Source organism: Pseudopipra pipra, chromosome Z, assembly GCF_036250125.1.
Source record: "Pseudopipra pipra isolate bDixPip1 chromosome Z, bDixPip1.hap1, whole genome shotgun sequence".
NCBI classification, from domain to species: Eukaryota; Metazoa; Chordata; class Aves; order Passeriformes; family Pipridae; genus Pseudopipra; species Pseudopipra pipra.
The window spans coordinates 25,398,375-25,412,968 of record NC_087581.1 but is presented as its reverse complement, the minus strand read 5'-3'; the positions used below and the strand labels follow the sequence as shown (position 1 = coordinate 25,412,968).

Below are 14,594 nucleotides of genomic sequence, written 5' to 3'. Positions count from 1 at the left end.
TCCTGCCCCTGGGCCTGCCCACTATAATTGCATGGTTTGGAATTACTTGCAAAGTTGATGAGGGTGCACTCTCCTCCCAGGGCTATTTACAGACACTAGACAGGACAAGATCCCAGGGCAGACCCTGGCAATCCACACTCATTAACAGCTTCTTAGTAGGGTACAAAATGCTAACCACTACACTTTGACCTTGATTCCAGCCCGTTTTTCACCCATCAGTGTACTATAACTTCTTCCTCATGTAAGTAACCATTTCATTTTGGTATAAAATAGAACACTTGGGAAGTAGTTACCCAACAGTACTAAAGGAACTGTGTATCAAACTCAAAAGAAAGACTTCCAAGGAGCAGACATGACAGAAACTCCTTTGACAATTAAACTTTAAAAATCCTACTTAAAGAATTTCTTATGTTTGAAAAAAAATGCTGAGAAATCTGAAAGATTCTCTATTGGAAAGAACATCTGGATTTGTTTGACAGAAGATTTTGATTTCCATTCAGTCATCACAAGGGCTACTTCAATAAGGTCACTGAGCAAGAGTTAGGATTTTAATTTACAACTGTAGGATACATATGTGAAAAAGATTAATACAGAATACAATGCAAGTTGTATTAATTAAACATTGGCTAATGAATAATTAAGTCTGAATTAAGATAACAAAATGTCATGTTCCAAGCACCAAAATTAGGGCTGAGAAAAAAAAAAATCATTTGTATGTCTTTAAATACAGAATAGTTGTGTAAAACATTGTATACAAACCAGTGAACCATTGACCTATTTATCCCATTATTTCCTTTTCTACTTCTAAGTATGTCACAACTATTGCACAAAACTACTAGGACAAGATTTGAACTCTGGCAAAGATAGCCAAGAAATGGGGAACAATAATTTCTTTTAGTAATTATTTTTGTAACATAAGTACCCACTATTGTTCTGCGAAGATCTTACGTTAGTAAGAACCTCTGTGTGTGTGTGTGTGTGTGTGTGTGTATGAGAAATGCCTTTCTATTCATTTCCACCCCTTCTTTGTGAATCTGTTATGACGTTCAGAGAGGTTGCTAAATAGTCTTTAACAGTGGGATTATTTTAGCATTCCTCTCTGGAGTTTTTCTGAGCTGCTCAACAGTGCCTGTAGAGAGGCTGAATCTCAGGTTCCCATCTTAAACAGGCAGATAAATTATTGCTGGTTTTTATATATGATGGCATTGGAGATAAGAGTTAACAATCTCTCTGACAAGTCTAGTTATTTGCTGGAGACTTATTTCATATAATACCTCCATTTTCCCACATACTTGCTTTAGGGACACTTGATTGTTGTCTACACATTTAGTGGACTTCCACCATTCAGAAGTCTATGAAGTGTGGAGCTTCAAACGAACAGCACGATTTCTAACATTTGAATAGCTTTGTGTTGCCAAATTTTGTTTAAGACTGTGGTGCTTTGGTGGACTAAAATGTTGCCCTGGAAACATTGCTAAAGCCCTGAATGTTTCACTGTTGCCCTACTCCATTCTGGAATAGAGGTATTACTAGGTTCAATTATGGAGGTTCATATTGCTCAATATAATAAGATTTATGCTCATAGTAAGATTTCCGTGCTAAGCCAGTGACTTCCTACTTTATTGTTAAGGCAATATATTTTGTTGACTGGGCAGTTTTGGGGCTATATTCCCATTTCCATATTGTCCTTAAGTATCAAACATACTTTTGAATGTATTCTTGTTGCTTTACTTGTTTCAATGTAAGACCACTGAAATGAAACAAGGTTTTAAAACAGAAAGCTAAATTTCATTAATGTTTTGGCGTTGGGTCTCCTTTCTGTGGGATCACTTTTTCACTGCAGCTCTTCTGATTCACAGTGGTTGAGATCCATAAACATCTCCAGAACCTTTAGCAAGAAGGCTCACTTCTCTGGCTGTGGACATGACAATGAACACTCAGGAGACAGAACAATCTTCTGTTTTGGCAAAAACATTGTGTTCTGCCTAGCTGAGAATCACTGAATCACATCTGTGGGAAAGGAGTTCTATGTGTCCTTTGGAAGAACACCAGTCAAAAGACGGACAACCTGCAGCTGTTCACAATCATGTATGTTAAATAAAGCTCAGGCGCAGCTCGTTAAAAATGCAGCTTCCCGCTGCCAGGCATTTGGAGCTTATTCGTCAGAGACCAGCAAAAGCAGAGCTGCTGGCGTGGGGGTGGGTGGGCCGAGAGCTGAGCACAGCAGTCAGCCGCAGCCTCAGGGCACTTGGGCAGGGCAGGGTGGAGTCATCCACGGGACGTGTCAGCAGCCGAGCAGTCATCAGGTGACAGCCAGGTAAAGAATCATGTCCCAGGTCTAGGAAATCCTTGTGATAGTTCGGGGAAATCGGGGTGTCACTATCCCTGGGGATATTAAAAGGCGTTATTTGTCAATTACTGGGACGTGGTTTCGTGTGGACTTGGCAGAGTTGGATTGCTGTGGGACTCGGTGACCTTCGGGGTGTTTTCCAACGTAAATGATTTCGTAATTCTGTGACTGAGAGTGGAAACAGGCAGGGGCAGTGGCAGCGGGCTCCAGGAGCAGCTAAAATGGGTCTCCTGGGCAAAGGGGCCCAGGAATGTTGGTCAGGTCCAGTTCGGACAGTGATGCCTTAATGCGATCTGATGCGACTTTCTAAAATGCAATTTGCTTCAGTTATCTTTTATTATTATTATTATTATTCATTTATCCCTCCCTCCCGCCGTGCATTTACGTAAAGGATCTTTCCTTCCTGCCCCTGATTGACAGCCAGAGAAGCCGCCGATGTTTTTCCCTGGGAGGACCGGCCTTGGCTCCCCGCCGGTCCGAGGCGGCGCTCCCGGGGAAGGCGTCGCTCCTGCCGCGCCCCTGCCCGTCCCCAGCGGCGGCCGGAGCAGCATGGTGGTGTCGCCGCTGCTGCGCGCCGTCATCATGGGGCCGCCGGGCTCCGGGAAAGGCACCGTCTCCGCTCGGATTATCAAACACTTCGGCGTGAAGCACCTCTCCAGCGGTGACCTGCTGAGGGACAACATGCAAAAGAAGACAGGTGGGAATGGGGACGGGGCGGGGGTGGGGGGTGTGCGATCCCTCTTCCCCCCCGCTCCGCGGGAACCGTCCCCGCGCAGCCCGGCGGGGGCCCCGCGTGACACAGCCCCGCGCACGCGGTCCTTCCCAGCATCCTTCCCTCCCTTCTCCCTCCGGGAAGGGGGTTTGCTGTTCCCCAGTCCCAGCTCTGTGCTCCCCCCTCACCCAGGCAGGGGCTGGGTGTCTTCACACAGCGCCTTTGGAGGCCGGGGGCCACCGAAGTAGGCCTCGTATCTTCAGCCGCGGGTCCTCTACGAGCTGTCATTTGGCATCCTCTTTGTGAAGGTGTACGGGGTTATCTGGGGTTATTTCGCTTTCCTTGCTTTGTTACACCTCATTGATTCCTCGTCTTGGTGCTTTTTGTAAGCACACAGTAATTTTTGTAGATGTTTCTTACAGCTCTGTTAAGTCTCTGATAGTTTTTCTAGCTGGAAGCATCTTAAAAGGGAAAAATGCGGTTTTTAACAGGCAGGGCAAGAGGAGGAGTTCTGGGCAATTAGACTTTTTCAGATCTCCATTTGATGGCTAGAAGTAGAGGCACCTAGAATTATTAACAGCTATTCCGAAGTTAGCTATTTCGAAGTTAGAAAGCCTTGTCCCAGACAGCCAGGCATAATGGTAGTGGTGCTTTCCAAAACCAAACAGGCAAAATTTTCAAACTGCTTATCTTATGCTTTTATTATTATTATTATTATTATTGTCTTACAAGTCCATACTGTGCTTAGGTTGCAGCATGGTCTGTGTTTGCATATAGTACTGCTTGTATGAGGTAATTGTGTGTTATTCTTGCTCTGTAGTCCTAGCTTGACCTCTGGCCTCTGTTGAAATGCCACAGCCCCTATCTGTGGTGAATTTTTGCAATGATGAAAGGTCCCCTCCTGACTTCCATGCCTGCTTTTCTTCATAGTGGGGTGAGAAACCTTGTAAGAACCATTTCAGGTTGCATATGATGAAGTAAGAGTATTGTTATTTCCAACACTTTAAAGCTGTAGAGTATTACATTCACCTGTGAGTATGACAGTAGTATTACCCTTGGGTAACTGGCAGTCTGTTTAATTTTGGAAACTCATAAGCATGTTTGAAGTTGAAAAATTGTCTGCATTGCAAAATCAGTTGTGATGTGATTTCCCCATCTCTTTACACAAATTCTGTTTGCCCAGTAAGAACAATGACTTTGGCACAGTGACCAGCTTTACTACAATTGATATCCACAAGTTAAGCATTTGCTATGAACACCACCTGTGCAGGCATATCTGATCATATTAATGCTATTTCTGTCTGTTTGGTTGCACAATCAAAAGTTTTTATTTACCAAGGGTCACAAAACTGTTCTGTTATGACATTTCAGTGTAAGACCTAGTGGGGCCATTTTGGAAAATGAAGGAAATGTGTTATTTTTACCAAGTGCTTTGGAGTTTACTAAATATTTTAAGTTTTGTGCTCTTTCAATATATCTTGGAAGCAAGATCATAAAGCACCAGAATCAAGCTGAAGGATGTGTGAGAAGAGAAAATTGCAAGAGGAAATACTGCGTTGCTTGATTCGAGGAGGGAGCCATGAAGTGGTGGAAAGAAGTGAATAGGCAAAGAATTCTAGGTGGGTTGGACAGATGACAGAATGTGAAGCAGAGCAAAGGTGTGAAATGAAAATGTAGCAGACATGTTAAAACCTTGAATGTGAGGAGACATGCCAGTTGAGGGTGTAAGTGGTGATATTTTCTCTGACTTGGCTGGCATAGAACTTAACAGAATTTGTTACGGAGTTTTTCATTCACTAATTAACATAAAGTTCGATTCTGATTTCATTGAATGTCAGTCATTAGTTGCAGAAATGGTCTCCAAAGGGTTGAGATGAAGTATGAGGTAGCAGGAATAAGTAGTACACTGAAGATAGGAGAATGACAGATAGACAACTCAGAGAGCTTTGACAAGTTCAGTCAAGGCAAAGCATTTGAGTTTTAATCGTAATAAAAGCATTTCTCTGTTCTTTGGGAAATGTCTAAGATGGGCAGTTAAAACACTTGAAAAATTAGGTATAATTAACAATAGTTATATGGTGCAAATTTTGGCACTTGCTATCTTGTGAAAATGGACACTGTTGAAAAGTCCTGTTGAAGATGTGGCTGTAGCAGTTTGCAGTTATTACCACATTCTGCTGCTTTGGAGAGTGGAGAGTCTGTGACCACCTCTAGTGCTAAGGAAACTATTGTCTGATTACGGCTAGAGCTTGTTTGCTGTAATGTGGTTTGAAGATGCCATTCTTTTGTAAAAACATGAAACGTGGATACCTGTAATCACCTAGAAAGAAAAGAAACCTGTGTTGCCTTTAATTCCAAAAATCGCCATGCCTGTAGTGGTTTCAGACCCAAGCTGACAAAAACCAGAACTAAATAAAACCAACAAAACCTCCCAAAATCTCCCTCCCAACAGCAGGGAAACAACAACAACAACAAAAAGCCATGACCTAGTGTACAAACCTTTTGTCCTAATATGTAACTCTGAGGGTAGTTTTGCCTATTTTTTTCCTTCTGTAATAGTAACTTTCTAAATTACCCAGGTTCTGTAGAGAGAGGTAAGAGGCAGTATGTTTCCAACTCTGTTGGTCTAATAATAGGACCTTGCAGCTTGCTGTATTCTGAACCTCTCTGGGCCCAAAACCACATCATCTTTCCGAAGTATGTTAAAACTGTTCTCTGTGAACCTTGCCTTGCACATATTTTTAGATCATTGTGGCTAGAGCAATGCTGTAACCTAAATCAATAGTAGATCTAAGCATCAAGTACACATTAAACTATCTAGAGAAGATATATTCCACCTCCCAGTCTACTTTTTGAGGGGACGTGGTTTAAAGCACACTAGACTAATAAGAGGTATGACTTGCCGACCTTGAAGAAGGAAGGAAGGGAAAAGACCCAGGCAGACTCAGTGGCTATTTCATGGTCTTCAGGCTTTTCAAGCCTGACTACAGATGTGAATACCCAATAAGGGGAAATTGTCTCTTCATTGTTTGGGGTTTTTTGTGTGTTTTTGTTTGTTTGTTTGTTTTGTTTTTTTTGTTTGGTTTGGTTTGGTTTTTTTTTTTTTGTAATTAGCAAAGCTACTGTTTGCATCTACTACTTTTCAGTTGCCTTATCTGAAGAAGAGCCTCTGTACTACTGCACATTCCATGCATTGAGTGACAGGACTGGCATTTTTCACTGCTTTCTGCTGAAAGTGGTTATATCTTGTGTTGGTATGTCAGTCCATCCCATTTTCTCTTCTGCTTAGTTTTCTGTAACTAGATCTGAATTGGCTGCAAGTAAAGGCTTCTGCAGATCCACAATAAAACCTGTCTAGCTGCTGCTCTTGGTGACTTAATGTAATTGGGTAATTGTTTTGTAAATGAAAGGTATGGAGACTTTGTGCCTGTGACACAACTGAATTTCTTCCTGGCTGTACCCATTATTTGGGTGAACTACAGCATGCTGCTGCCTGTCAGGTAGGAGCATGGTGTGATACCCAGAACCATGATGCGTGGATGTAATTTTAGTGAGCCAGTGGGCTAAATGACTGGTATTAAAGGTTAGTCAGTTCCATGGGAAAATACTAGTGTCTGTGTGCTCCCATAAATAGTTTACAGCATCTATAAACATCCTCTTGTAACTCTAGTAATCATAAAAATATGTATCTGGCAAGCGTGTCCCACTGCATACTACTCTCTTAAATGCCAAAGATGTTTCTCTTCGTAGTGAAGTCTAAGTTAGTTACTAACTGAGAAAATAACTTTTTTTACAGGAAATCTGAGGGCTGATATATTAATAAACTTGTGTCCTTTATATTTCTTACTTTGAAGACTCTTTTGCCTAATGGCTTCTCCCAGTTTTAGTCTTATGAACTTAATATTTCAAATACTTACTAGTAAACTTATTCAGAGGGTGCAGGGATAGAGGTGTGTTCTGCACTGTTGCCATCTGTCAAACTGATCAAATGAATTGTATAAACAGTTGCACAGTCAGATCCTACCTGATCATCTGGTTTTTTAATTTGAGCAAGCCTACTGTCTGTGTTGTTTACAATTTTTCTCTGCCATCCTGATCAAAACAAATTTTTTGCAGGCTTGTGGGAGGTCTTTACTTGCTGGAGGTCAGAGATAGTGTAATGCAACTTCTCTTACTTTTGCAGAAGTTGGAATCCTTGCCAAGTCCTACATTGATCAAGGGCGGCTTATTCCAGATGACATCATGACACAACTAATGCTGACTGAGCTAAAAGGTCTAGATCAGTACAACTGGCTGTTGGATGGTAAGTTAGCATATTGGATATCACTGTATATGGAGAGAAAATCTGGTGTGGAAAGCTTGGAAGTGCTTTGGTTGCTTGTTGCCAGCTTGTGAAACCTTCAGCAGCTAGTCTGCCCTAGTTTTTTTTGGCTGAAAGATGCTTTAGATGCATCCTGCCTTCAGAACATTACAGGGATATTTAACTCATGTTGAAAAGGGTAGTTCAGTATTCCAGTAAAATTTCAAAACTGGCAGTTCTGTTAGTTTTTATGATATTGATTCATTGAGAAGTTTTTTTTTTTTAAAGACTTTTCTTGTTAAAGTCCTTGGGGAATGGAAAACTTTTGAAGGATGGGGCTGAGTAATTATTTAAAAAGAAAGGTAGGCATGTGATGCAGTAACAAGGTAAGTATGGAAAAGTACTGCAGTGGTGTGGCGTGTAATAAATCACTAACAAAACCACTGCTTAAGTGCTCTAAAAGGTCTCTTGCTGTTGGGTTCTGTTCTCTAGGCTTCATTCCACAGTGAACAGCACAATGAAACCTAATCAATAAAGCAAAGAGCTGCAGATATTTGGGTTATTTCCTTTAGTTCCAGGGCTTGTGTATGCAGAGTTCCAGCCTTGTGGATCTGGATTTGTAGCAGCATAGCTGCACAGACTGGCAGCTCTTACCAGGAAGACTGTGTGGAAACCATAAGAGAATAGGTCGGTTTCTATTGCGTGTTAACATGCCGCTGCCTTTAAACTTTTGGAGCAAAAATTTTGTCTGCATCGGTATTTGGAATGAGACTCAGTGAATTACACCCGGGGTAGATCTGGCATAGTAGGCTTTGTAGGAACAACACTGTTCTGTTGAAAAATGTTAATCTGAAATCTTTAGTTTGATAACTGTAATGCAGAACAAACAGCTGAGGTCAGCTGTCTCAAACTAGAGTTAGAATCATAGAATCATACGGGTTGGAAAGGACCTCTGAGATCATCAAGTCCAACCCTTGATCCACTACCACCATAGTTGCTAGACCATGGCACTAAGTGCCACGTCCAGCCTCATCTTAAAAACCTCCAGGGACGGAGAATCCACCGCTTCCCTGGGCAGCCCGTTCCAGTGACTGATTACCATCTCTGTAAAGAATTTCTTTCTAATATCTAACCTGAACCTCCCCTGGCGCAGCTTAAGACCGTGCCCTCTTGTCCTACTGCTGATTGCCTGGGAGAAGAGACCAACCCCCACCTGCCTACAACCTTCTCTCAGGTAGTTGTAGAGAGTGATGAGGTCTCCTCTGAGCCTTCTCTTCTCAAGGCTGAACAACCCCAGCTCCCTCAGCCTCTCCTCATTGGACTTGTGTTCAGGTCCCTTCACCAGCCTCGTTGCCCTTCTCTGCACCTGCTCCAGCACCTCAATATCCTTCCTGAACTGAGGGGCCCAGAACTGGACACAGCACTCCAGGTGAGGCCTCACCAGCGCTGAGTACAGGGCAAGAATCACTTCCCTGGTCCTGCTGGCCACACTGTTCCTGATCCAGGCCAGGATGCCGTTGGCCTTCTTGGCCACCTGGGCACACTGCTGGCTCATGTTCAGCCTCCTGTCAATCAGCACTCCCAGGTCCCTCTCTGCCTGGCTGCTCTCCAGCCATTCTGTCCCCAGCCTGTAGCGCTGCAGGGGGTTGTTGTGGCCAAAGTGCAGGACCCGGCACTTGGCCTTGTTGAACCTCATCCCGTTGGAATCAGCCCATCTCTCCAGCCTATCCAGGTCCCTCTGCAGAGCCCTCCTGCCTTCCAGCAGGTCGACACTCCCTCCTAACTTGGTGTCGTCTGCAAATTTGCTGATGATGGACTCAATCCCCTCATCTATATCATCGATAAAGATATTAAACAGGACTGGGCCCAACACTGATCCCTGGGGGACACCACTAGTGACCGGCCGCCAGCTGGATGCAGCACCATTCACCACCACTCTCTGGGCCCGGCCCTCCAGCCAGTTCCTAACCCAGCACAGAGTGCCCCTGTCCAAGCCATGGGCTGCCAGTTTTTTCAGGAGTAAATTATGGGAGACAGTGTCAAAGGCTTTGCTGAAGTCCAGATAGACCACATGCACAGCCTTCCCCTCATCCACCAGGCGGGTCACCTGATCGTAGTGGCTGAACTGCTTGTATTCTCACTTAGTGAAATAGCCATTTACTCCCTTATGATAGGTTGGTGGCTTCTAGAATCATAGCAGATATAACAGTCTAAGTCGTATGTGTCTGTGGTTATAATCTGTTTAGATTTATGTGTGGTATAATTTAGGGCACTTTTCTCTATGTTCCTGGAATCTTCATAATTCAATCTTGTAGATTTTTTTCTGTATCAAGAAAACACTGTGTGCAGCAAACACTGGTTTATTTTCAATGAAGTGCTTCTGTAAAGGCATTTTAATTTGTTGAGGGAGTTTCTCATTACTCAGTCCCACAGCAAACTCCTTTTCCAGCTGCATAACTGAGATGTGTGGTGGCCGACTAGCTTGGCAACAGTAAGAGCAGTAGTCCTGAAGCTCTCCTTCTGCTCTTAACATTTAGAAGCATTTCCATGAGATAATATGAGTGTGTGAAAAACAGGATGAGGGGAGCTGATGACTGTGATGCAAACCAGCTGCATGAGACTTAATGCATAAGCAAGAGCTTTGTCTGAGTTAATTAGCTCTTTCCTTTTATCATGTTTTAGATCAGACACAGTAGCCTTTAGACTTTTTTTTCCTGTTGTAAGGCTAGTTCTTTGCTTGTTCCTTACTCAGATAGTGGACTGATCAATAAATGTTATTGAAGAAGAGTTTCTGAAGTTTGTGCTTCTTGGTATTTGCCTTTATGGAGAAGTTTGCTTGTGTAGTATGATGAAAATTACATGAGACTATGCTAGAGCTTTGTCAGTAGGGGCATTGTTTCGGTGAATCTACGATGCAATAGCACATTCTGCAGTAACTTTGACCACCAAAGTTCTTGTGCTCAATTTTTCATTTTCAATTCTTTGTGGAGACCTTGATTTTCTTATTCCTTGTTTCCTACTGCACCCCTTCTTAAGTTTCTCTAATAGTTGAAAAGCACAGAATAGGGAGCTATAGAGGTCATGGGGCAAAATGCAGTATCTTTTAAGTGAAAAGACAGGTTCCTGTTCAGCCCGAGTGTTCTCACAGTCGTCATACCCCAGGACAGTTTGATACCTAGAACTTCTAGAACCCCTTCTAAAGCTACACTTTATATAAAATTAATCCTGGGCTGCCTCTGGTAAATATATTTGGCTTACTGCAACTGAATAAAACAGGTTTGTACTGGTAACCGCCTTAAGCCAGACTTGCACAACTGTGGAAATAAGAGATGCCGCAAATGTTTCTAAGTTATTCCAGACATCTGAGTGAAGCTTTTCACTGGAGCTTTTATTGTTCCAAGTGCATACATAGTGCTTTTATGCAATGTAGTGGTATGTGGTACATATGAGTATGGGGTCTTTTTGCATTTATTTGTTACACTTTTGGGAAGATGATTAACTGCAATGAGGAAATGAAAGCTGGGAGGCTTTTAACAAGTTAAAATGCCACGATACACTGAAAAATACGTGGGAAATCTGATGTCTCTTTAACCTTTAGAGCATGATAATGCTTTTTTTCCCCCTATTTGACAATTATTTTCTCTAATGACTGAATCCAGGTAATTCTGCTTTTGGAATTTTATGGAGTTGTTTCCTTTAAAAAGGTTTCCCCAGAACAGTTGCTCAGGCAGAAGCCCTGGATAAAGAATGTCATGTAGACACTGTGATTGACCTAGATGTGCCATTTGAGACCATAAAGTGTCGGCTCACAGCACGTTGGATCCACCCTGCCAGTGGCAGAGTCTACAATCTTGAATTCAGTCCACCCAAAGTGCAGGTAAGCAATATATGTTGGTGTGGCACTAAATAAATGCTGCATTTGTTAGTTGCAGTAAAATGTTGTTTGCATATGTTGTTTCAAAACACAGTGGCTCAGAAGAAAAGGGTTCATTTCATCTCTTAGGAGCACAGAATCTTTCTGGTAACACCCTGCCTTTGAGGTAATGTTAGTGACCTGGTAGAAACTCAAGCTGGAACACTGTCTGCCTCGCAGACTAGCATAGGATCTGGGCATATTCTTAGCCTGTTTGCAGCCTGTACAAGCCAAAATGTAGTTTCCTTTGTGGTCCTCCAGAGGAGTCATTGTTTGTATCTGGGAAGCACACAGAATCATCAGTTAGAGGAATACACTTAATGCTTTCCCCGTGTTTATATTTAAATAGGATGGGTATTTTCAAGGGAAGAGCTGCTGTACTGCAAAATTGGATGTAGAAACTTGCAAGTCAGGGAAGCTTCTCAATACATCCAAGAGGTGAAATATCCTAAAGCAGAATTTGAAGATAAGGATTGTACATTGTTACCTTAAGGTTTTTGAAGAAGCTTAAGCTGTATTTCATCTGCAATTCTAAATAACTTAGCTGTTCTGGCATCACATTTCACCTGGAAGCTGTTGTAATTTACATCAGAAGCACAGTAGGCTCAGTAGCTTTTTGGATTTCAGTGTTGCAGGGAAAGAGGCCAGCTTGAAATAGCAGGTGAGCACTGGAACTGAGCAACTGAAAACATTGCCTTTGTTTTGTTTTAAATGAGGTGTTTAAAATCATGGTTATTTTTAATTGCAGAAGAGCACAGGCAAGCTGCAACAGAGAATTATCAGACCAAAGAGCAGGCTTCAGCTGCCAGAGCTGTGCTACTAGGAACACTGCTTTACCTTTTGCTAGTTAGAAGGCACATCACAACATAGTAGATTACAATATATAAGTTGAAACCATGGAATAGAGCCGAACAAGTGAAATACAGTTTTATCTAACAGACCTGCAAAACGTTTACTTACTTCATAGGAACAAGAGATTATAGTTCAGACATTAGGTCCCTACTTCTGTAGGGAAAGCTTCAATGGGCTTTTACGCCATTTTTATACAGCTGTTGCCAAATGATAACTCTTCCATTTTTGCAATATAAAATCAAAGGCCCATTTAAACCTTTGCCCGTTTTAGTATTGTCAAACAAAGGTCCAGTTGGTCTCTTACTTGCTGTTATGCAGGAATGTATTACCAACAATATTGTTTTCCCTTATACATGAAGGTTTTGTCTATGTGTTCCCCATATTCTACAAGTGTTTCAGAGGACAAATTAGTCAAGTTACTGTGATAATATTCATTGGCAATACTGAGAAAATATTTCTAACCAACGGACTGTTTTACTGGAAAGTCAACAACTTGTATTGCAGATAAGATACGAGCAGCTGCCTTTCTCTTTATAAGCAGAAATCTACACCCTAACTGGCAGCTGATCATAATTTAAATAGAAAATTACACAAAACATACTTAAACAGAAATAAGAAATATACTCCAGTGTTTGCTTTTAACCCTGATTAGGGCATCGATGATATTACTGGTGAGCCACTTGTTCAGCGTGATGATGACAAGCCAGAGACGGTTAGTAGGAGGCTGCAGGCTTATGATGCACAAACAAAACCTGTTTTAGAATATTATCGGTAAGTAGTAAAATCTGTTCTTCCACATTCTAAAGCTCACTAGCATAGCAATGAACAGATCTTTCCAGTTACAGAATATCTTATTCTGCAAGAGTGAATGCGGTGTGATTAGCCATGCAGCTTTCTTGGCTTCAAAATGGAATCAACTCAGTAGAATGAGTATGTTTTCCACTGTTGTATGGGACCTTTTCAGGAACCTGCATACTAAAATAGCCTGTCACCACAGCCATATTCAGCTTTATAAAGAGCACTATGCATTATTCAATACATCATAGTACTGTTCTGAGCAACACAGCTCTGGTGAGTAAGGTAAGAGAGACAGTTCCTTTTTTTTGGAAGACCTTAACAGTATTTTGTCTTCTGAATGTATAAGTAGAAACCCTCCTAACCAAGTGCAAGGGGTCAAGAAGCAACACACAAATAGAGAAACTGTGTAATGAGTATTTAAAAGTGTCTGTTCCAAGAACAGGACTGTGATGGGCCCAGCTAGCACGGCTCTTTGGGAATAAGAAGCTATATAAGAATCATGTAATTTGCATTGTGGAGTGATAACAAATTACTAGTTCTTTTAAGAGCTAAAATGATACACAGTTTCTACTGATGTAAAGCAGCAGGTATCACAGTGCTAATTTACAGATAATAGCAGGTCACCATGTAGACCTTTACTCTTAACTTGCCTAGACAAAGAAATCATAGTCTGACAACAAAATGTAGGATCCTGTCCTCCCTCTGTCTCCATATCCACCATCCTTCATTATGTGCTACCAGGATTAAAGGCTCCATCTTTGGTGGTTAAGTTTTAAAGAAGTTTTTCTAGGTTGACAATGGTATTCCTGATTTTGTTAGATTTCTGAAGTGAAAATACCTGAAAGACTGCAGTAAGATATAGGCCTAAGCTATTGTTATTATTGATAATAACATACTCTACAGATAAAACAGCTTCTAATTCAGAATAACTCAATTGTGCCCGGTTATCTTGCTTGTTCTGATGCACATCCATGAGGTGCAACTTTACAATACCTGTGTTAGTAACAGTTGTTTGGATGACTGCTGTTCAGCATGTGCTATATGACTATATTGCTGCTTATCTTTATCTTGCTTGTTAAGTGCCCTGCAGACAGCAGTCAGTTTTGTGAACTGATGTGGCAAATAGTTTGCTGTTTGAGGAACAGAGTAATGACTGTCCAGCCTGCATTTCCAATGTTATGGCTGTTCTTGGTGTTAAATCAAATGCTCACTCCTGCCAGGGCAATCTTGGAGTGAGGTGGAGGTCTTGGGACAATTAAATAATTTGATTTCTGTAACAATTTCTTCTTTTTCTTCCTTAGGGAAAAAGGGTTATTGAAATCCTTTTCTGGAACAGAAACCAATAAGATCTGGCCGCATATCTATGCTTTCCTTCAAACCAAGTTGCCAGATGTGAGCCAGAAAAATGCTGCCACTCCCAGGTGAAAATAGGTCAGACTTCTGCTCATCTGTCATAGCTCACTCTTGATTACATGAGACTCAGCCATCAAGGATTTTTCCACGTAGCTACCAGACTGATCAATAATTAAAGTCCAATGCTGTCTTTAACTTATATTATGATAGAATTGTGATGCCTGTGGTTCTCACTTTAGTGCTATATTTTTTTTATATTAAATATACCTAATTTTTAAAATATAGTAACTAACTTTAACAAAAGCAGCTACTGTTG

General features: G+C 41.6%; 1 protein-coding gene across 5 annotated transcripts; it reads left to right on the top strand.

The window, feature by feature from the left end:
* The first annotated feature begins 2,013 nt into the window (after positions 1 to 2,013).
* AK3 (adenylate kinase 3) lies at positions 2,014 to 14,581 on the top strand. 5 transcript variants are annotated; one of them, XM_064642419.1, is made up of 7 exons: positions 2,014 to 2,088; positions 2,771 to 3,047; positions 6,209 to 6,316; positions 7,246 to 7,365; positions 11,067 to 11,239; positions 12,780 to 12,898; positions 14,227 to 14,581. In XM_064642419.1, exons 1-7 carry the CDS (start codon positions 2,029 to 2,031, stop codon positions 14,348 to 14,350), a joined length of 981 nt encoding a protein of 326 aa, XP_064498489.1. In that variant the 5' UTR covers positions 2,014 to 2,028; the 3' UTR covers positions 14,351 to 14,581. The 5 variants fall into 5 exon arrangements, with proteins under 5 accessions (XP_064498489.1, XP_064498491.1, XP_064498490.1 ...); XM_064642420.1 differs by lacking the exon at positions 2,014 to 2,088 and adding an exon at positions 2,223 to 2,317; XM_064642421.1 differs by lacking the exon at positions 6,209 to 6,316.
* The last annotated feature ends 13 nt before the right edge of the window (positions 14,582 to 14,594 follow it).